Source organism: Myodes glareolus, chromosome 5 (assembly GCF_982192425.1).
Source record: "Myodes glareolus chromosome 5, mMyoGla1.1, whole genome shotgun sequence".
Classification (NCBI taxonomy): Eukaryota; Metazoa; Chordata; class Mammalia; order Rodentia; family Cricetidae; genus Myodes; species Myodes glareolus.
The window spans coordinates 4,541,881-4,564,140 of record NC_142030.1 but is presented as its reverse complement, the minus strand read 5'-3'; the positions used below and the strand labels follow the sequence as shown (position 1 = coordinate 4,564,140).

The 22,260-nt window shown below is 47.3% G+C and overlaps 1 protein-coding gene across 8 annotated transcripts in view; it reads right to left on the bottom strand.

The window, feature by feature from the left end:
* The window catches only part of Rps6kc1 (ribosomal protein S6 kinase C1), a 141,525-nt gene that overhangs the window by 5,314 nt on the left and 113,951 nt on the right, over positions 1–22,260 (bottom strand). For all 8 annotated transcript variants that reach the window (XM_087906031.1, XM_087906034.1, XM_087906033.1 and 5 more), the window contains 2 exons: positions 5,933–6,015; positions 4,867–4,962 (listed from right to left, as the gene is read on the bottom strand). In XM_087906031.1, the coding sequence (XP_087762157.1) occupies positions 4,867–4,962; positions 5,933–6,015 (179 nt within the window). The remainder of the gene's footprint in view (positions 1–4,866; positions 4,963–5,932; positions 6,016–22,260) is intronic.

Genomic DNA, 22,260 nt, shown 5'->3' with positions numbered 1-22,260 from the left:
CAATCTGGCATCGGTGTGCCTGCATGTGGCTCTTGTTTTTCTACACAGGGTCCGTTAAGTTTCTTCTGTGTCGCTCCTGAAACTAGGGCTATTTTCACCCATTATCCTTAGAGTATTTCTGCTTCTTTCCCCAACTTCCTCTTCTGGAACTCTCATTGTATGTACACTGGTGCATTTGAAAGAAAAATATTGCCTCATAGACCCTGCTGGACCTGTTCATTATTCTTCATACATTGGAGCATGTTTTCAGAGTGGGCCGTTTCTACAGTCCCATCCTCCTGGTTCTATTTCAGACGTGTCAGCGTGGTCTTCTGGGGATTCCTCAGACATGTCAGCGTGGTCTTCCGGGAATTCCTCAGACATGTCAGCGTGGTCTTCCGGGAATTCCTCAGACATGTCAGCGTGGTCTTCCAGGGATTCCTCAGACATGTCAGCGTGGTCTTCTGGGAATTCCTCAGACATGTCAGAGTGTTCTCCCAGGGATTTCTCAGACGTGTCAGTGTGTTCTCCCGGGGATCTCTCAGACGTGTCAGCACGGTCTTCCAGGGATTTAGCACTTCATTCAGTGAACTTGTCAGTGTAATATTTCAACCTGGTTTTCCTCAACTTCTCATTTTGTAATTTATTTCATTGTTATGACACCTTCCCTTAATTCTTTAAGCACAGCCTATTTTGATTCTCTGAAGATATTTATAGTAAGCGGTGGATGTTTCGTTAAGCCAGGATCTGGGGTCACCCTGAGACAATTTCCACCGATGGTACTCTCTGCACAAGTCCCACCTGTGCCTTCACTACAGTCATGTGACATTTCCCTGAAAACAGAATGTTTCTACACAGTGTGTCTCTATAAACATTATAACAGCTGTGGTCTGTGTCCCCATGAACATAACATGGCTGTGGTCTGTTGTAGGGCCCTGTCTTCCCTGTTCCTCGAGGCTGAAGCACAGGATGCAAGAATTGTTTACGCTAACCAGCTTGGCTTCCCCTGCTCATTCTGCCAGCCGGAGGGAATTAGTTCAAAGCCTGGTTTCTGTCATTGCTATGATAATTTCACCTGCTAAGGAAGGTCCTCACAGGCGCCCTAAATCTCCTCCCATCTGTCTATCAGGGTTCCCAGATCGATACCCCCTACATGGAGGCTCCGGCTGCTGGCGCCAGGCGGCCAACACCCCTCTTCTCACTCCCATGTGGGAGGGGGCTCTCGTCCTCTTGCCTCCAAATATATAAGCCTACGTGTGCTGAATAAAGTTGACATTTACCCTTTGGGCAAATGATCCGATCTCTCTGTGTGTCGTGTGTCTGTTTTCAACTCCTAGGATATTGATCCAGACTCGCGGTCCGGTATGGAAAGCGCACCCTGTACTGGAAAGTGGGTTTCGCAGATAAGCGCGGGACAGTCTGTGTCCCCATGAACATTACACGGCTGTGGTCTGTGTCCCCATGAACATTATCACGGATGTGGGCTGTGTCCCCATGAACATTACACGGCTGTGGTCTGTGTCTCCATAAACATTACATGGCTGTGGTCTGTGTCCCTATGAATATTACACGGCTGTGGTCTGTGTCCCCATGAACATTATCATGGCTGTGGTCTGCTTCCTTGTCTGGTAACCCACTTTGCTCATCTCTGAAAGTCCACAGCCTTTTCTCTCCCCCACACTGTTAAACGCTGCTAACATCTCTGGTTGGTTGGTTTTGATCTTTCAGCTGGGTTTCTCATGTCTCTATAGCTTAGCTGTCCACTAGTGATTCAGTAAAAGCTGTGTCCAAACACTCAGCCAGTCAAGCCTCCATCTCTTTATACAGGCAAGAGAAACAGGTGGATGCTGTAGAGAGTGTGAGGCATGACGTCTTTGCCCCATGCTCAGCTGGTCCCCAGGTCACTGCACCCTTTAGTCAGTTTCAGGAGCACTAAGGTGACTTCCCCACTCCTGACGGTGCTGGAGCACTGGGGGAGGACCTGCCAGCATCCTTGTCTACCAAATGCCACTATCCAACTTTAGCCAAAGTGTCCGCTGTTTTCTTTATTTCTAATTTTTGCTCATTATTTATTAATTTAACTATCTATAAAATAAACAGCAACTGATGTGCTGTTTATAAATAAGCAACAACTAGTTGCTAGTCCCTGGCTTTAGAACCCTTTATGGCAGTTTTGTGCATGTGTGTAATTAATTTTGGCTCATTTCTAGTCTACAAGTTCTAAGCCTTTCCCCTGCAAAACTAGCAGTTGCCAGATTCCTGCATCAGCAGCCCCATAATGCAAGCAAGTGGCCCATCAAATTACAGAAGTCATGAGCCTCAACCCTGCCCTTCTACAATAATTAAGAGTTGAGCATTGCACTTGTCTCAGGCCAGCCATTAGCCTAACTGGGTAACACGGGTGGACTTAGGCACTCAACCCACTGTGACTCTGCTGGCAGCGACCCTTCGTTTCTTCTATACGGAAACTAGTAACCTGCTTAACAAGATCACACAGGTATTAGGTTGCCAAGCAGGGTTTGAATTCAAGCACATTGACTCCAGAACCTATAGCACAAGCAAGGCATCATAGTCTCTGATGTGTGATTAGAGTCTGAGAAGCCATTCCTTCACTTGGATGTGACCAGCCACAGAAGAATGAGCCACATACTTCTACACAAGTATCTGGGATGTGGATACACATCTAACCCCAGCATTCAGGAGGCAGAGACAGTAGGATTTCATAAGTTCAAAGTCAGCCTGCTCTTAGAGTTTTGGGCCAGCCAGAGCTACATAAAATCCATTTCAAAACTAAACAAATAAACAAAATACTAATATTTTACCTGAAGTTATTTTGCCTAGCATTCTAAATCATCCTAGAATCATCATTCTCTCTCTCTCTTTCTCTCTCTCTCTCTCTCTCTCTCTCTCTCTCTCTCTCTCTGTGTGTGTGTGTGTGTGTGTGTGTGTGTGTGTGTGTGTGTGTGTGTGTGTGTGTGTGTTTCGGGGCAGAGAGAAGGTTCAAGACAAGGTTTCTCCATGTAGCTTTGGCTGTCCTGGAACTCCCTCTGTAGCCCAGGCTGGCCTCAAACTCACAGAGATCTGCCTGCCTCTGTCTCCCAAATGCAGGGATTAAAGGTGTGTGCCACCACCACCTGGCTCTAGTACTGTTTATTAAAGCTAATTGTTCCTTTTATATTAGAAGTTTCTGAAATGTGGGTTTTTAGATTGATTTATTTTACAAATGTTTTGCCTGCATGTATGTATGTATACCACATACATTCCAGTTGTTCACAGAGGTCAGAAAAGGGTGTTGGATCCCATGGAACTGCAATTATGGGTGGCCATGAGTGGCCATGTGGGTGCTGGGAACTTAGGTTCTCTGAAAGAACAGCCATTGCTCAAAGTCCTGAGTCAACACTCCAGCTTGTCAAGATGTGTTTTAAAGGCGATTATTATGAACATAATGGGGATACCCCAACTGTATTAGACCCATTTCAAAGACAGCTCACGCCTGCTGATTGAAATACACCAGTAGTTTAATGAGTTGAGCATCAACTACTCCTGTTCCTGGAGCACATGCTCTACCTCAGGGGGAGCTAAACAGGCAAGCCTTTTTCTGTAACTGGATTTCCACCCACTGCCTCGTGTGTGGAATTTCTGAAGTTCCTATTCCAGCGTTTGCGAGCATCCGTTCACCGCTCGGTCCCCCGGCTGCTTCCCCATATGAAGCCTCGTCCACCAAACTGTGCCCAAGGTCCAGCAAAAGTCACACACGGTTGGGACAGCTTCTCCAATACTTCCGCAGCACCTACCGAACCTCCTTACCGTGGCTTCAGAACTCTGAGGTAGTCTCTGCCTGTCTGAGCCCCCCTCGCCCTGCCTGTGGACAGCCATTGTTCTTCCCCACAGCTTCAGCCCATAGCTATCGCCTCGCCCATAGCACTGCCAAATGAAATCAAAATCACTCCTTAGGAGAACACAAGGTGACTTTTCTCTTCATATGCCCCCCCTTTTTTAATTTTTATTTCCCCTGATTTCAAAACATCTATACTCCTTGAACAACTTCAGTTCACTTAATTTGCCATTTCAGATCACTTGTGGGAAGAGTCTCACGGAAGCATAAGCACCTCAGAGCTGAGAGCCTCACAACAGAACACAACACAGTGTCCTCCCATCAGACTCCAGCCTCAGCACACATGCGCTCTCAAACACCCTGAAACCGTAAACCTCCTGAGCACACACGGATCCTCCCTCAAGACATTTCAGACTTCAGAGCATTTGGGATGCCGAGTTTTTTCATTAGGACTGCCTAGCCATAACACTGTAGACACTGCAGAACCCCACAGCCTGGAAAGCCCCGGTCACTACAACTTGTGTTGTTCAACATGGTTATGAAATACAGGGGAATTAGCAGGAGCAGCTCACTGGAGCCCAGATCTTTGAAATACTGCACCTAAATTCTCAACAATCTCTCCTCACCGCCACCAGAAACACACACAAACTGACACAGGGCTCCAGGCCCGTCTGGGGCGGAAAGCCTTAGCGCTGACTTGACAACACCTCCCCACCCTTCTCCCTGTGTGAATGAGAAGTAAAGAGTGGAACAACCACGCAACAAATAGCTACACAGCGCAATGGGGAACGGCATCCCAGACAAGCCCAAAGCAATCTACACTCACATCCCATAAATAGATAGAACAGACTCAATATAAGCCCCAACTTAATAGAAAAATCAGTTCCAACTGTTTCAGCCCTTCCTCTGATCCTATGAATATGCCATGTTCACTCTGAATGTAACAGTACGTGAGTCTCTCCCACCCCAAATAACTTCCTAATGGCTTTACTGCAGTGGGCCCTGCTGATCTGCAAGTCCAAGGTACTGACCCAGGGGGTCGATTCAATTACCTGTTGAATGAGTGAGCGAGCCTCTTCAGAAACGCAGTCCGGCATGTTCAAAGTGGTGTGGGTATTTATTCCTGCTGGGTGGCACTCCACCAGTGTCTGAAACAGTCAATCAGTTGCATTTCTTATCCAGAGCCACATCACGCCCTGCTATGTCACGGGGCACACAGAGCGCTGACATCTAACTTGGAGGCACAGCTGTCAACACGGCATCGCCGAGGCCGAGTAGGCTGTGAGCCTAGCGAGATCTGCAAGGAGCTGACAGTCACCATGCTCCCGTCACAGGCTTGTGCCACCGTCCCTTCTCCTTCATAACCAGAAAGCTGAAACAACACACAGGCTCCAAAGAGGGAGCTGACAGCTTTGAAAGAGCTAATGTTCTGGGAAATCTTTCCAGTGCGGAGTTTGTCCACCACTGTGCCTTAACGTGTGGACAGTCACATTTTATAGTTTGCCTACGAACGCCAACTCCTGTGTACCACAGTGATCTTACACTGCTGATTCACACACTGAACAAAGTGGGAACACGCATCTCCTCCTGGTTCTTCCCAGGAGGCAGCAGGCATAAGACTCAGCTAAGGTCTATTAACCTCAAGCGTCAGGCTTAAAAGTTCCTAATTGGAGAGAGCGCAGCTCTGTCCCCATCTCAGAACAGAGAGGGGAACGTGCAGTGTAGGAGGAAACACGTTACCTTTAATGTCAACATTAACTTTTTAAGACTGAATGTCCCCTGGATTCCGACAAGAACCTGAAAGAATCCAGAGGACTCTAACAATGCCAGTGACAACCCCACAGATGTGGTTCTGCTAATGCTGTCTCGCAAGGCAGGGGAGGGGGGGCAGGGGAGGAGCCGAACCGCTCGCTGGGTAGCTATGGTATAACAGAGAATTGCCATCAACTGCTCAATATTACAGGGCTTTTTTAAAAATCAGAACCTTGATAAATTCCTCTGCCTGCCTCTGACATTGAAGTTTTCCTCAGCCCCTGACTACAGGAAAGGCTAACGCGCTTGACTTGGAGTCAGGGTGGCATCTGGATGCATGCGCTAGGTGTCTAGGTCACTGCATACCTTGCCAGTGAGAAGTTCGAAGAGGACAGCGCCCAGGCTCCACCAATCACAAGCTTCAGTTTCTTCTGTGACTGCTCCAACCTCTAAACACACCAAAAAAGGTTGATATTAAAATTCCAGAGGTCAATTAAACTTTCAAAATTAACATGTATTAGCAAGGTGACCTTGTTAATGCTGAGAGAGCAAATACTAAACACTCGTGGGCTTTCAAATCCCTGAAAGTCCCTTCTCTCTTTGCTCACCTACTGGGGTTGCATTTTTTTCCCCGGCACAGTCATACATTAAATGGAGACATTTGTTCTCCGGTTGACGGAGGGACACCTTCAAGACACTGTGCTTAAGGTTTCATGAACCAACCAGATCAGCACTTGTTCCCTCTTTCAGATTCGAGGGAGCACAGCTGATTTCCCCTGTCAAACCATCTTTTGTTTTAGAAATAAAGACTCCTTGTAACCAAAAGGCACTTCAAAATTTAACTAGGCCAGCATTAATCACCCCGTTAGAAACCAGGGGCACACGTCACCCAGTGTCATGTAAGAGCGGATGACCCACCTCTCCCTTCATCTCTCAGCTTCTTTCACTGAAGAAGGAGCCGGTGAAACGCAAGCCCACTCATTCTGAAGTTCAGAAGAAATACTGCTTACAGCCATAAGCAAAAACGCTAGGAGCTGAGACCAGCCAGAAACCACAATTCTACCTGTTCACTCCCGGAGGAACTCTGAAGCATCACCTTTCAGGTCGCTCCACAATGAGCACTGATTCCAAGGCGACAGCCACTAAATCCTGCCTGAGACCTTGTTCTTCCATAATGACAGCTGGTTGGTCCCAAGGCCTTGCCAGGATCTGCCCTCTGACACCATCCCAACCAAAGCAGCTTGACTCCGGGGAGCCTACGACTAGAGACAAGAATACGCAGAAGTTTCTAGAGGGTCAGTGACAACTAACTTGAAATGTAAGTGAAGCAAGCACAGGAACCCTGATTTTAACCAACACTCTGCAGAGCCCTTGGGGGAGTCCTTCACAATCTCAGGACATCAAGCTTCAAGCCCTGAAGCAAGGGCTGGGGGAGTGACGCTATCCCTCACGCAAAGCACCAGATTTGGGCCATTTCAGCAGCCTCTTGTTGCTTCTTTGAGGCTGCAAACAGTCTAAGCATAACTAGGCCCACACCACAGACCTTCCCAGCCTGTCTCTGCCTACAGGGCTTCACACCAAACACAACTCTATTCTCTGATGAGCTGACCTCAGCTACACAGCAGAAAAGAAACACACTAGTTCCTGCCAACTGAAAGACCACAATCCATGTAGCAGTGTGTGTAAACTGTGAAGAATGTGCACACTGCAGGATCGTGTTGAGTGATATCTTTACATAGGCCTGAAGTACAAGTGTATACTGTTTTCAAACAACAGAATTCTGGTTAAAGAGAATGGAGTGACAGAACTGACAAATATTTTAGGGACCTGCCTCTGGGGTGGTGAGATTTTTCAATACTCATCAATGACATAAACATCTCAGTGACCCGATCTCAAGAGCGGAGTGAGATGGTGAGAAGCTGGCAGGTGTGCAGGACAGTACTTGGCGTAGGGAGGGCCTGGGTGCTCCCTCCCACAGTTTCTACAGACTTAACATTTCCTGTTAGAAGGCCGGATCAGACACTGGAGGCCTGACAAAAGTCTCAGGTCTCTTCTGGAACGGGTGAGTTTGATCTGAGGATCTATGTGTTAAATTTTGCTCTGCACTCCACAACTCACGTCTTACTCCGCAGCCCTTGGGAGACACAAGTCCTGGGGCGGGGGGGGGTGCTCTGTGTCAAAGCTGCACCACCCTTACCGCCACACACAGAGCCGCTGTCACCTTCAGAAAAGTGCTCTGAGAAACATTAGCTGGGGTGTGTGCTCCCAGAAGCCTTAGGAAACAAAGAAGAATGGTCACAGGCCTGCGAGCACATGTGACCCTTTACATACTTCTTCCAGACCACATGGCGGCTTACATGATCACCTGCTCAGAATCCTTGCACGGCATCTCACGGCCAGTTAGTTACATTTAAATGTCTTGCTCTGGCATAGTCATATAACCAGACCTCCATGCAGGGTCTCAGCCTACCCCATCAACTAGTATGAGCCTGGAAGCAGCATAAATGAGGCTCTGTATTGGCCCAAATGCTCCACAGACTCTGCCACACTTAAATAATGTGAATCTAAAAGAAGCTTCCCTGCCAGCGCCCATAGGAAATGTATATTTTTTTCTCTATTCTGCTTCTTTCAGCATAGAGTTGGTGGCCATGTGTTACTTAGCTTTATTAAGGTTTTACCTGTTCAGACACCCACTTAGAATGTGCTGGCAGCGCTCTGCACTCTCCAGGCACAGACACTACTCTACTAGAGAGCAACAGGCACAGCAGTCATACAACAGCCCCCGGCACTAGGCTACCTAGTGTTGTATATGTGTGTGTATGTATATGTATGTATATAATTCTGTAATTATATATATAATAACTAGGCACCCTAAGTACTGGACTATGTTTCATACTTCAATCACTTTGAATCTGCTAACGATACACAGAGAACTTATCTGCATGGAATTAACTATGAAGACAGAGACATTATCTCTCTGTGAGCAGGCAGAAGGATGCCTGACCCAGCCAGCTCAGAGAATGTAGAAGTCAGAAGATGCCTTTTAGGATCACACAACTTGTCTGAGAGCTCCAGACTCGAGCCATGGATATTCCCATCTCTACTTGCAGTCTTGCTGAGATGGACCTGTACCATTAATGTAACACATTTTACAAGGACACCCCTGCCGGCAGATATCCCTGGATGGAAATTCTCAGGTGGAAAATCACAAGACAGAAGAGGCACATCCTTTTCTGGGCTGTGGACTTGGCCAGCTAGTCCTCCAATGATGTGGGATGTCCTTCTGTATATGTGTTGCTTTTATTGGTTAATCAATAAAGAAGCTGCTTGAGCCTATGACAGGGCAGAACAAGCTAGGCAGGGGAAAACTAAACTGAATGCTGGGAGAAAGAAGGTAGAGTTGGGGAGAATCCATTTAGCTGCCAGAGGAGACAAATGTTAGAACCTTACCGGCAGGCCACAACCTCATGGTGATATACAGATTAATAGAGATGGGTTAATTTAAGATGTAAGAGCTAGCCAGAAATATGCATAAGCTAATAGGCCAAGTGGTGTTTTAATTTATGCAGTTTCTGTGTAATTATTTTGGATCTGGGCAGCCGGGAATGAATGAGCAGCCTCCGCCAACACTCCAAGAGTAAGATGCATCAACTTGAATGCTTTGAGATCCCTGGTCACGTCAACCAGGTGTTTGACAGGTAGATAATTACCAACAATGCTTCAGCTGTGGACAGTGAGTGGGTGGTGATCCCACAGGAATGAAAGGAAGCACAGTGGCCTCAAAGCCAATCCTTTCTTACCTTTGGGGGTTCACTAGCTTGTCCAGGATGTACACAGCACAGATGCTGCTAGGGACATTCTTGCACTGTGCCCGGAAGCTTGCTGCTGCCATTTCTTATTTCTACTTCCATCCTTTCTTGACTGTCACCTCTGCCACCGCCTACCCACTTTCCTTCCTTTCCCCATCTCTTTACCTCTCAGACACAAGGAGCTCCATCCTCTACAGGCTCCTGGGCCTTACACTAGTTTTCAGTACCCTGACAGTACTATATCTGATATCACTCAAGGGAGGAACAACTTGCTTTGGCTCGTGGTTTGTAGTCTCCAGTCTAGGCTGGCCAGCTTCCTTGATTATGGCTCCAAAATGAAGCAAGCCCTGGCAGGGGGTGCATGGTGAAGCAAAGCTCTCACCTCATGGAGACCAGGGGAGCAGAGACAGAGGAACTGAGGACAAGACACACCTTGCCACCACAGGCCTTCAGAAACCCACCTTCTCTGCCAGGATCCCAATCTCCAAACAATATCATCAAGTCAGCACCCATCGGTGGGTCACTCACTGGCAAGATCATCCAACCCAGCCGCTTCCCCACAGCCGCTTCCCCACAGCCCAGCAGCTAGCAACCACACCTTAGCGCACAGTCTCAGAGAACATTCCAGATTCAGATTGTAAGGGGCCTAAAGGGACTGTCGGCCACCTGAGAACCTGCGGGCAAGAATATAAAGGCCACTGCATTGTTTGGGCTTCTGACTGGAGGAGCTCGTGCATGAGGACCACCGTGTGCAGCTTCAAACACTCCAAAATGACTTCGCATCAAGCAGGGGCTGATTGATGTGACACTGGCACCGTGAGCCACTGTGCCTGGTTTCCTAGGTGATTCTAATCTACAACAAAGAGCTCTGCACACAGGTAAGATACAAAGAAGGACTTTCTAGCAGCTGGAGGCTCAAATGTTAGAACAAGTGAACTAAGTTCTCCCTGAACCCCTGTTTCACGGGCTTTAAACAAAGTATCTCTCCTAATTATCAGAATGAGTGACTCTGGTTGCCTTTTTAATACCCTTGAAAAACAATTATTCCCAGATTAAGATTTGTAAGATATAAGATGGAATTACACTGCTGAAAAGAAACTGAGGTTTTTGCGGTTGTCAAGCCCACCACTCTCAAATTGCTTTTCTTGCAAAATCTTAAAAATATTAAAACTCTAGCACAAAGCACGGGCAGTGACTCCATAGACAGCTACGAGACAGCTCATACCCTCACTGCAAGGACAGAATGTGGGCCACTCAGCTGGCTCAGCAGGCAAAAGGTGCACATGCCTGGTGCTCATGTTTCTGAGAGGAAAGCCGGATGTGGTGGCTGACGTCCACAACCCCAGCACTCCCGGAATGAGATGGAAGACTGGCATATCGGCCAGGGGCTCACGTGAGAGCAGCACTGGATCCGAGGCCCTCCACACTGCAGCCCTCTCCCAGACCCCAACACAAGATTAACCAAGATTCTAATGTAGAGAAAGCTGTGAGACAGGGTGACAGGGAAGCCGGGATGCCTTTTAGACCTAAGTCTATTTGAAAATCCTTTGAAGCATGTTAAAGGCCATCCTACCGACTTCAAAATGGTTTTCTTGGACACCCCGAAGGGGTTGACTTCCCATGTACCCCAGCACCAACCACTCCATCCTGTCTCTGCAACTTTTAGGCTGGGTGATGTCCTTGTTTGCCACAAATGCAACGGTCTCCCAGGCACTGAGCAAAATGGCCAGCAAAACCTAACTTCCCACAAAAAAATATTCCTTAGGCTCTCACAAAAACATGACAGGACGGTGGCCCCTAAGAATAAGAGGTTTTGTCCGTGTGTCACGGAGACAAAGGGCGGGGCTCTGGCTCTGAGGTCGAGCGCTGCTCTAAGATGAGGACCCCAGTTTCATCCACCCCTTCCACCTCTAGTGACTCGATTCCATCTTCTAGAAATTAGCTTCCTACGGCGCTCCTGAGCTGTTCCCATAGTTCCTCCGCTCCTTTAGCTTAGATGCCAACAAGTGGATAATGCCACCGTTGACAAGTGTGCTCCAGTCTCCGCCTCTGCCCACATATGCCCTACCAGCAGCCATGCCGCCTCCCTCCTCCCCTCAGAACTCACTGGTGGGCCTGGGCAAGGAAGGGCCTGGGCACATCTCACAGTGTGAAGACAAAGCGGCTGGGATTATATTTCAGCTCATTAGAAAAAAAAATGATGACAGCATCCAGCATGTTCAGTTAATAAACTCTAGAATTTCATTTAGTACAATTCATTCTAGTTCAAACCTTCAGTATAGAATCTTAACTCTACTAAAGACTCAATCATCACATTCCCTGGGGAACAAACGTGGATAGAACAGCAAAGACTACAGCACCAGGAGCAGGAGGCCACCCTTGTCTTACTAGTGTAGTGCTGACTGTATCCAGAACTCTCAACAGGCCAGGATAGTTTTCAGAAAAATAATATGATCGGTGGTGGTTTGAAAAAAGTGGCCCCCAAAGGGAGTGGCACTATTAGGAGGTGTAGCCTTGTTAAAGGAAGTGTGTCACCGTGGGGACGAACTTTGAGATCTCTTTTTTGTTCAAACTTCTCCGAGTGTAACTGTCAGCCAACTTCCTGTTGCCTACAAGATGTAGTAAGCACTCTCAGCTCCAGCACCATGCCTGCACACTGCCATGCTCCTCATCATGATGATAACAGACTGGCCGTCTGAATCTGTAAGCAAGCCATCCCAATTAAACGTTCTCTATATGAGAGTTGTCATGGTCATGGAGTCTCTTCACAGCAAAAGAAACCCTGACTAAGACATGGTCTCAGCAATGTGACCACCCAAGGCTGAAAAGCAGAATGAGAGCTGGTCAGCTATAGTGGCATTTCATTTGCATTTTAATAAATAAAACTTGCCTGAGGTCAGAAAAACAAATTAGCCTGTGACCGCTGGTCTTCTGAGTCTCCTTCTCCCAGCCCAAAATGACTGTGTTTGACCTGAGTCCAGAGGTGTATACAGTGAGCAGCTCCTGAGACATAAAGGAACAGAAGCAGGAAGTGTGGACATACTTCTGAGCCCGAGGTGGTTGGCGGGCCTATGATCCCAGAACTCAGAGGCTAAAGCAGAGGAACACCAGTATGTTTACAAAGAGAGACCCTAGGGCTGGAGAGATGGTTCAGTGGTTAAGAGCATTGGCTGCTCTTCCCAAGGTCTCCCAAAGGGAGACCCTGCCCCCACCTGCCCCTAAAAAGAACTGTTCTCCAGCCACACGGCCAGCGCAGCGGCACAGAGGCCAAGCCCAGTGCACATTCGCAGGCCTGAGAAAATGTGCAGACACTGGGGACAGAGTTGCCTGGCCCAACACACAGAGTCAGTACCACCTACACACCTACAGGACCAGGTCTGTGACTCTAGGCTATGCAGTCTGAACTCAGAGTTTAGTAAAAGCTCAAGTGAAAAATAAAACCAAAGACAGAGCTAAAATTCTGCTAGGAGACATACTTGAAAATTGAGAAAACAAGAAAATGCAGGTTAAACTCACTCAGGCTTTGAATGACAGCCACCTTCCTACAACGCTTCACACAGATGTGTCCACTGTGCATTTCAAGCAGCTGTGGTCCTCCAACATCCCAAATTCAGAATTCACCTTACTCTTAAAAGATGGTAAACTGCCTTCCAGGGAGCGCCATAGCTCTCCCAGCGCGCGCTCTTCTCACCGGCTTTCTCTAAGATGGCAGGAAATCAGTACATTTAAATTTTTCTTAAGAGAATTTTACATGTAGAAAAAACTCTAATTTAGGATAACTATTTAAATATGCCTCCTGGATCAAGGCACAGTAGCTCAACCTATAATTCCAACCCTTATTAGTTCGAAGCAGGATGATTTGCAGGTTTGAAGCAAGTCTAAGCTACACAATGAGTTCCAAGTCATCTTGGCCTACAGTATGAGACTGTCTCGAAAACCAAACACTCACACAGCACCACAACATCCAAGGGCATGGAGAAGGGTCACATATCTACATATCTATAGATATATGAATATGCTAGATTGTTCTTAGCCACACTCTTAAAAATATGTAAAATTCTTAAAGACTTTACTTCTTTTCTTTCCCGGGGTAAAAACAAAACTTGATTTAAAAAAAAAAGCAGAAGCCGGAGCAAGTAAACTTTTTAAATGATATTTCCATTAAATCAACATTCACACATTGAACCACGTCTCACAGGTAACGTCACAAACATCTACCAAACAGATGGATCAATTCTAAAGCCACAGGCTCACACACTGCACTGAATGATAGTGTACTCTCTGGGAAAGGGAGAATACAGCTGTCTGATACTACGGGATGCTCCTTTTTGCAAATTGTCAAAAACAAAAACTGTCTAAATGTCTGATTTGGTGTGAGTGATGAGTGTGTGCATACCAGTGCTGACAACACAATCTAAGTGTCTGACTTTTCATGTGTGCATGTGTGTACATGTCAAAACTAACTACACTGAAAGCCTGCCCTGCATAATCACCATGCATGCATGTCAGTGGTGGCTACACTACCTAAGTGTCTGACCTTATGTGTGTGTCACATGTATATAACTGCATGTGTGCATGTCAGTGGTGGCTACACTATCTAAGTGTCTGACCTTGTGTGGGTGTCACACGTAGATGCCTGCATGTGTATATAACAGTGGTGGCTACACTATCGAAGTGTGTGTGTGTCACGTGTGCATGCCTGCATGTGTGCAGGTTACAGGTTGGACATCAGTCTTCCTGTTGGGCTCTCCACTCACATTCTGAGACAGATCCTCAACATACCTGAGAAGGGTCAGTTTGGCTAGCCTGAGTGGCCAGGGTTCTCCAGGAACCCACCTGTCTCTCCCCCACACTCAGTGGTGGAGTGACAGAAATGTTTCATTGCACCCAGCTTTTTATGTGGGTGCTGGCAGTTCAAACTCAAGCCTTGTCTGTGCAGCAGGAACGTTCCCAGCTGAACCATCATCTCCACAGCCCCCAATAACTGGATAGTCTTTGGGATCCTAAAACTCCCTCTTGGGAGAACAACCAAGAAAAACACATTATCTTTTAGGATCAGACAGAAACAATATAAAAATAGAGGCAAAATTTCATTAACTTAATATTAAGCACCACGCACACACTTATAACAGTGGGGGCAGAGGGAAGCTTGCATATCTAAATTCTTCTAAGATTTTTAAGTATTTTGTAAAATTTAAAATAGTCAAGAGAGTCAGGCACAAGCAGTGCACTTGGATAGGAAAGAAAGGTGGTTAATCAAGCCATCTGTCACTAGTGACATGTGAACCAAGGGAACGAGCATCCTCTCCTGGTGCAGCATCCCTCAGCTAGCGCTGGGAAGTATTAGTCCCACGCTCCCACACAGACAAGCTCTCCCTGCAGCATCTGCTGCTAATTGAAAGGGACTAGAATTACAAAATCCTAGTCAATTTCTCTCGCAGCTCTGGCTGTGTGTAAAGATTTTCTAAGCAGGGGCGAAGCATTAGTCTTTCACTACAGCTGACGACCAAAGAGCAGGGAGAAAGACGCAAGAAAGCATTTTTGTGTGCAACCTTGTAAGGACTCGGTCATAGGAAGAGGTCAGCGAAGCATGTCATGAGTTAGCTCAGTGCATTTCCATTCTATAAATACGACCAGTTGTCTATGAAGATCTACTAACAGCCTAGTTAGTCAATTGTGTATGTCCTCTGTTGGAGCAGTTTCCTTTGATATAACTTCAAAAGTAACTGTCAATATTATACCAATTATGTCTTTATTTCTGGCTCCCAGGGACACATAGTTCCTGGGACACAGGAGGCATTTAATAAATGTTTGTTGAATACATATTCCAATTGCATCTTATAGCACCGTTCATTCGTGGCATTCAAAGTACTACAAATATCCTAGAATGTGTGTTATAAGTGCCGTGATCTATCTCAAGTCCTGTGCACGTTTACCCCGTGTCGACTACAAAGTTTAATGGCAGGTGGGACATAGGTCAGAGATGCAGGAAATGGAATCAAGCGATTGCTAACTGCAGACTGGCTTTCTGGGGACCACGCCTGTCAGGGTTTCGTTTATAGTGTTTTTGAAAATTACAGACAGATACACTACCTAAGTTTGGGGTATTACTCTAGATATAGGAAAATATTTTCTTTGGGAGTCAGGGGTTAAGACAGAGCCTTACCCAAGTCTAGCTGACCATGAACTCAAGACCCTCCCATCTCTACCTTCCACACGCCGGGGCCACTGGGGCTAACAGGTCCAGTTTAGAGCCAAAGTTTTTAAGTTCTCACTACTAAGACAAAAATTTACAAATGAAGCCAGAGCTACTGCTCAGAGCAGAGCTTAGCTGCACTGAAATGAGTGTACCTAGGAGCACCCTGAGCTACACCCTCTACCCCAGGCTTCAAGGTTACACTTCAAGGTTACACAGGTTTGGGTGGTCCCTCTCATACCTATAAACTAAGTTATCTCAGCTTAGCAGCTATTCACAGGGACCCCAGGGTCAACGCCAGTTCAGCTGGTCAGGTGAGACTAGCCTACCTAAGTGATCACAACCGCAGATCTTAGTTTGCAGACAGACAGGCAGACAGGCACACCCACCTTCCCCCATACTCTGAAAGGAACATTCGTTCCTCTGTCTTATTCCAGAAGCTGTGTTTCCCACAGACAGACAGACACACCCACCTTCCTCCATACTCTGAAAGGAACATTCGTTCCTCTGTCTTATTCCAGAAGCTGTGTTTCCCACAGACAGACAGACAGATAGGCACATCCACCTCCCCCCATACTCTGAAAGGAACATTCGTTCCTCTTATTCCAGAAGCTGTGTTTCCCAAGCTCTCCAACACTGCTCCGTTGCTTGTGCGCAAGGTACATCTGGCGCACAGGGCATAAGAACAGGTGTCCCCAGAGTCACAGGGCTCTAACCTGCAAGAGTTATCCACAAAGACTGTGGCAGTGCCTCCCTCTTCCTTCCCAGGGAAGACTGTACAGCCCTCCTCCACCTCACACACACCCTCTCTGAACTCACCTTGGGACTCCAGCCCCTTCCTGCCTCCTCTCCTAATTCAGTTGGTGTTAGGTTTCTGCTCCCCCCCCGGGGGGGGCTCCTGTGTATGGTGAGCAGGGTAGGACCACAGGCCTCACTAGCTGGCTCGGGCTAGGCTTCTCCCACTTGCCTGGCAACCACGTTCTAAACTTTCCTGAATTATCCACACAACTTGAATCAAAATACTTTTTGATTTTGTTTGATTCAGCACTCTGGGGTCAAAAATTACTTCTTCAAAGAGTTTATAGGTATCGGTACAAGTCATTTTCTTGGGAAATGAAATAAGGAACGGATAAGTGCCGTGTGACTTCTGGGTGACTGATTATGATGATAATTCCTAGGGCTACACGGTCTTGCTTCCTCCCTCAGCCCACATTCCTAACAGGAGAAACCAACGGCATGCTCCGTTCTCCACTGGTGATCTCACAGCATCCACTCTGAACGGCCATCGGGCGTCACAGTGCTCCCCAACCAAAGCCATTACAGGTGACAGACGAGAAGAAGGCTGAGAGGAACAGACTGACAGGCACAGCTTTCTTCTCACTGCTAAGGGCTGGGCTAGTCAGGCCAAGGGCGGCAAGCTCTGCTATAAGCAAGCTTCTGCAGCCCCTTCCGCCTTGCCGCCATTAGCATTTCTGACATTACCTGAATAGAGTATTTGTGAAGAACTGCTTGGAAGGAATAAGCCTTTGATGTGGCGTGGAGACTGAGACAGACAAGATTGTATAGGAAATAAAAATATGGTTTAAATGAAAGTAACTACTCAAAGGCTGCAGAACTTAATGCCTAAGATTCAGCACTCTAGGCCAGCAGGGTTGCTCAGTGGGTACAGAGCTTGCTGCACAGATATGAAGACCTCAGTTCAGAACTACAAACCCACTAAAAGTCAGACATGCTGAGGGCAGCAGGGAACAGACACAGGAAGACACCCACGGGCTCCCTAGCCAGGCCATCTAGCCTAATGGCAAGTTCCGCATTCACTGAAAGACTGTCTCAAAATAATGTGGGAAGCAATAGAGGACACACCAGATTGTCAACCTCCAGTCTCCACATGCACACACACGTACACATGCACACGCGCATGTACACAAACACTCCAAGATTCAGCATTCTATCTTCTCTGCTAAATATTTGAGGGAAACGAAAGCCCCCTTTCTTCTTTACGGCAGCACCGTGCTGCAGCCAGTCACGCCAACTGCAGCACCAAGGTCAGAGGCATTGCTCCGCAGCTACTGCTTCCCAGGACTTCACCTAATGGTCCAAAGTCTGGATATCAAACTCCCCAGAGTCCGAGTGCTCACAGGCTAGTTTCCGGCTTGGAGGAACAATACAGGAGGCCAAGGAACTTGGAAGAGCTGAACCTAGTCACTGAGGGAGCCTCGGTCACTGAGGATGTGCCCTTGATGAGGACGGTAGGATCCAGGCGTGAGGGGAATTTCTGCCCCACACACTTCTGTCATGATGTACAGAAACAGGGCCAACTAAGCCTGAGCTATAACCTCCAAAACTAAAAGCCAAAATAAACCTTTTCTCTGTGTATTAACTTTCTCAGTTGCAGTCACAGAAAGCAGACTAATGCCACCCTCCCCACAGAATGCCAGGCTGTGTCTGGCAGTGTCTAGAAACAGGCAGCATGTTTCACCGCTGCTGAGTGAACACTATCTATTGGCCACCCACACACATTTCCTAATGCTGACAGCTGACATGTTTCTTACGACGCACACGGGTACAGCACCGGGACACCAACGGCAGGAGCTAAGTTCTTCAGAGCCCAGTCACACCGTGGCCCCATATGAGAAGACTGACACCAAGACACTGGGATCTTAACTCAATGAGGGTGACAGACCAAGTCAGGGTACATGTGAGGCGCTGGGGTCCTCTCGGGGTCTGGGAGGATCCCAGGGCAGCAGAGCCTCAAGCCCGCCCGCGCTCACTCTTTCTCTCTGTGGCAGCAGAGCCTCAAGCCCGCCTGCGCTCACTCTTTCCTCTCTGTGGCAACAGATGGGCTTCTTCACCTGGACAGAAACAGCTTCTGACCTGAGCCCCTTTCACTCCGGCGTGTGGTAGAGAACGAGTGAGAAACTCCCACTCTTTCCTCTCCTTGGAAGAACAGCCTGGCTTCACAGCAAGAACTCGAGGCAAAGGATGGAAGACACTTGCTGAGCTGTCCAGGAAAATAGAAAACATCCACGTACCAGGACCTACTGATCAAGTGTTGCATCTCAGCTCAGCACACCTTAGCCACAAACACTACTCAGCCTTGCCTTCTGCGACTTTCTTCAGGAGAGGAAGAAAGCCTCCGGGACCACAATCCCATTCCCTGCCTATGTCCTCACTACTTCTGAATACACAGCTTTAGTTGTTGTCTTGTTCCTGTCTGCTGAAGTCACTCTAGGACCCTGACAGTTAAATAAACCTCACTTCTTTAAATAATTCTGATTGCTGCTGAGAATCATGCATTCAAAAGTGTCTGGCTTCTTCCTCTAAATGAAAATGTTTTCAATGAAGCTGTCATTTCCACTGTAAATAGTTTATATAAAAACCCTATAGGTAAATAAAAATATATGCTTTTTTAAAAAAAGTAAAAATATATACTTTAAAAGTCTTCCAAGTAAAATAATTCTTTTAACTCTGCTGGTAGGTGGGTTTTCACACTAGATGAGCTTGAATTCTAACTGAATTTTGTATAAGGGTGTCATGTGATTGACACAGGTGATTCATTCCTATCAACAAATCTACTTAACTACTACTCTTGAGTGCTGAAGGTCTTAGATAACTTGTCCAAGATCATGTAGCTAGTGAATGCCGGCTCTGGGACCAGCGATGCTCAGTGGCACTGAATCCACACCACAGGCATCTGGTGGTCTCCACATCTGGGACCAGTGATGCTCAGTGGCACTGAATCCACACCACAGGCATCTGGTGGTCTCCACATCTGGGACCAGGGATTCTCAGTGGCACTGAACCCACACCACAGGCATCTGGTGGTCTCCACACTTCACACCATCCCCCGGGCTGACTCTCCTACCAAACACCTGACTATACTGCTGAGTACCACACTCAGCAAGAAAGAGATAGCAGGGAAACATATCATAGAGAAGGTCAAGGGGGACTCCTCCCCTGAATATATTCCTGGACCATCTGCAGGGGGCTGGGGGAGCATGAGAAGGAAGCACGTGACTGTCATGCTCTACACTGAAGTCTGTAGTCACTCTGCAGCGTGACTTCTGTGTGTTCCACTTTTTGCCGTCAGCTGTGAGCTGTCTTCAAGTGTGAAATTGGCTGACAGAGGAAGCGAAGCTATCATTTGACATCTGGGAGCATGGAGAGGGGCTGCAGTGAAAAATACGGTGGGGTTTCTTCAACCCATGCACACGCTCACTATAAATTCTCCAGGACCATAAGTATTCTGCAAGAAATATCAATGTAAATTTCAAGTATTTAAAATTAAAGCCTTATAGCCTGGCAGTGGTGGCACACACCTTTAATCCCAGCACTCGGCAGAAGCAGGCAGATCTCTGTGAGTTTGAGGTCAGCCTGGTCTACAGGAGCTAGTTCCAGGACAGGCTCTAAAGCTACAGAGAAACCCTGTCTCAAATAAATAAATAGAAACTTAAAGCCTCCTAATGGGGTGGAAAATGAGAGTGAGGGCTACACAGGGCCCTGTCTGAGGGAGCAGTGGGAATGTGAAGGAGGACTGACTAACTCTGCTCACTTACACACTCAATTCTCAACCAACCTTTGTATTTCACAGGGTGAGAGTGTACGTTCTACTTCCTGCTGCCTTTGATGGTGAGAGTCGAGACTGCTGGGAAAATACTAACTGCAGCTGCAACATCGTATTTGATTTTCCTATTGCACTAAAAAAGCCGTAACAAAGAATATTCTATACTAACAAGTAAAGAAATGTTTCAAATCCTTAGGCCAAACGCTTGGAGAACTTGTGGTTTCTGTAGCATCAGAAATAAAATAAGAGTTGCTACAACCAAGTGGTCTGCAGAGAGTGCGCAGCACCCTGGTTTCTCTCCCAGTGCGCCCAGGAGCTCCTGAGGGAGGGAGTGCCTGGGGGGGGGGACGGTGCTGCGGCCCTGTCTACCTGGCACACCGCTGCTCTGCTTTCTTCTCTTTCTGCCCTGGCACGAAAGGAACCATTTACTGTAAATGGTGTCTGTTTAGTAAGACCTTGCTGGACACCCGAAGGAGCAAGATGCCTCTGAAAAGACAAGTCTGAACACAGGGCTGGGTCTGATGCATGAATTCATATTCTCAAGACCCTCTTGATGAAGCCACAGCTGCAGCCATTTAAGGGCCGGCTTTTTCAGAGACGGAGACAGAGACAGCTCCGCGGTGTTTGTCTTTGTGTTATTGGATCTGTTTTCTTTAACATAAGAGGGAGATTTTTTTTAAGTTCTTAGTTTTATTGCGGAAACTTGTGAGCCCTGAACTGCCTCCGTGGTGCGCGTGGCTGGAGAGCTGTGACTTTAAATCTAAGATCACAAAGTTGGCAGAAGCAATTCTTAAATAACAGAAGGTGATCATTTGCATTTCAAAATTTATCTATCTTGCTTTTCCCCTCAATTAGACCAAAACATGTTGATTCCCAGGTTTCTGTGAGTGTTTTCTGGTCTAAACTTATTTATAGAACAGAATAATGGCCCCCCTGCTAGTCTGGCATTTGCTCAAGTTTCTGTCCATGTAAATCGAATCTGTTACTGGAAAATTTTCTCAAAATATCAAGGCACAATCCACAAGATAAAGGGATACACCGATGGGATAAAACACAGGCAAGTGGGTGATGGTTTTTGGACAAACAGGTGCTAAGGATTCCCGGGAGGGGGAGGGGCAGCTGAGCTTTATAAGCAGAGGGCAGGCAAAGCTACTCCTTGCCCTCTGACCTTTACTCTCTGTTGGACTGAGGCGGCAGAGCTCAGGTCAGAGGAGGGAAGCAGGAGGGACACGAGTGCCTGGGGACTTCTTACTCACTGCCCTGTGGTCAGCACACACTGAAATACTGGCCCACTACCACTGCTCCTTCCCAGTGAGAAGGAAGCCGATCTGCTCACAGGCAGCACTGCTGTGTGGCTCTAAGTGGGCTCTGCACCTCACTCCCCTGCCTCTCTGGGCTTGAGGTCGTGTTCGCGGGAAGGACAGAACCACTCTTTGGTAAGGCCGCTCCGAGTCTATTTCTCCTTGTTGTAACATTGATCTGCCCAAGGGCTGGAGGGACTCCCCTGCTGCTCATGCACTGAGCAGCTAAGCAGCTGGAAGGTGCAATTCTTTCATGCAAACAATTACAACAAAGCCTCTGTTTGGACTACAGTTTGGCTGGATTTTCCCCCCAAACACTGTGAAGGACAACAGCCTGGAAGAGGGCTGCAGAGAGGAAAGAATCCATTAATGGTGCACTGCCACCTGCTGGCCAAATGTGAGGAGTGACAACTTCTGGAGAAAAGAAGTTAGGACTTGGAAGCCGGCAAACACAAGCAGTCAGTACCTGGACTGTTTATGGAATAGTTTTATCCCGACATATAGACGCTCTCAGATGCTAAAGTAGAGCTGACCTTGATGTGCTCGGATGGTAAAATAGCCCAACAGCCACTTTTCAGAAAGGAAGCCCCAGCTGAGCAGGCAGCAACAGCATCCGGAATAGGAAGACCACAGCATTCAGCTCTAATACACACAGCACTGGACCTCACCAGCATGGAGCACACTGTACTCACAGGGCCTGCCTGACTTAAGGTGGCTCTAAAACGCCCAGAATTCAGTGTAATTAATAAACATGCTCGTGCCAGCGGGTACCAAATTAGGACACGGTGCCTATGAATTCAAGATCAAGGGATTTCACTACATTT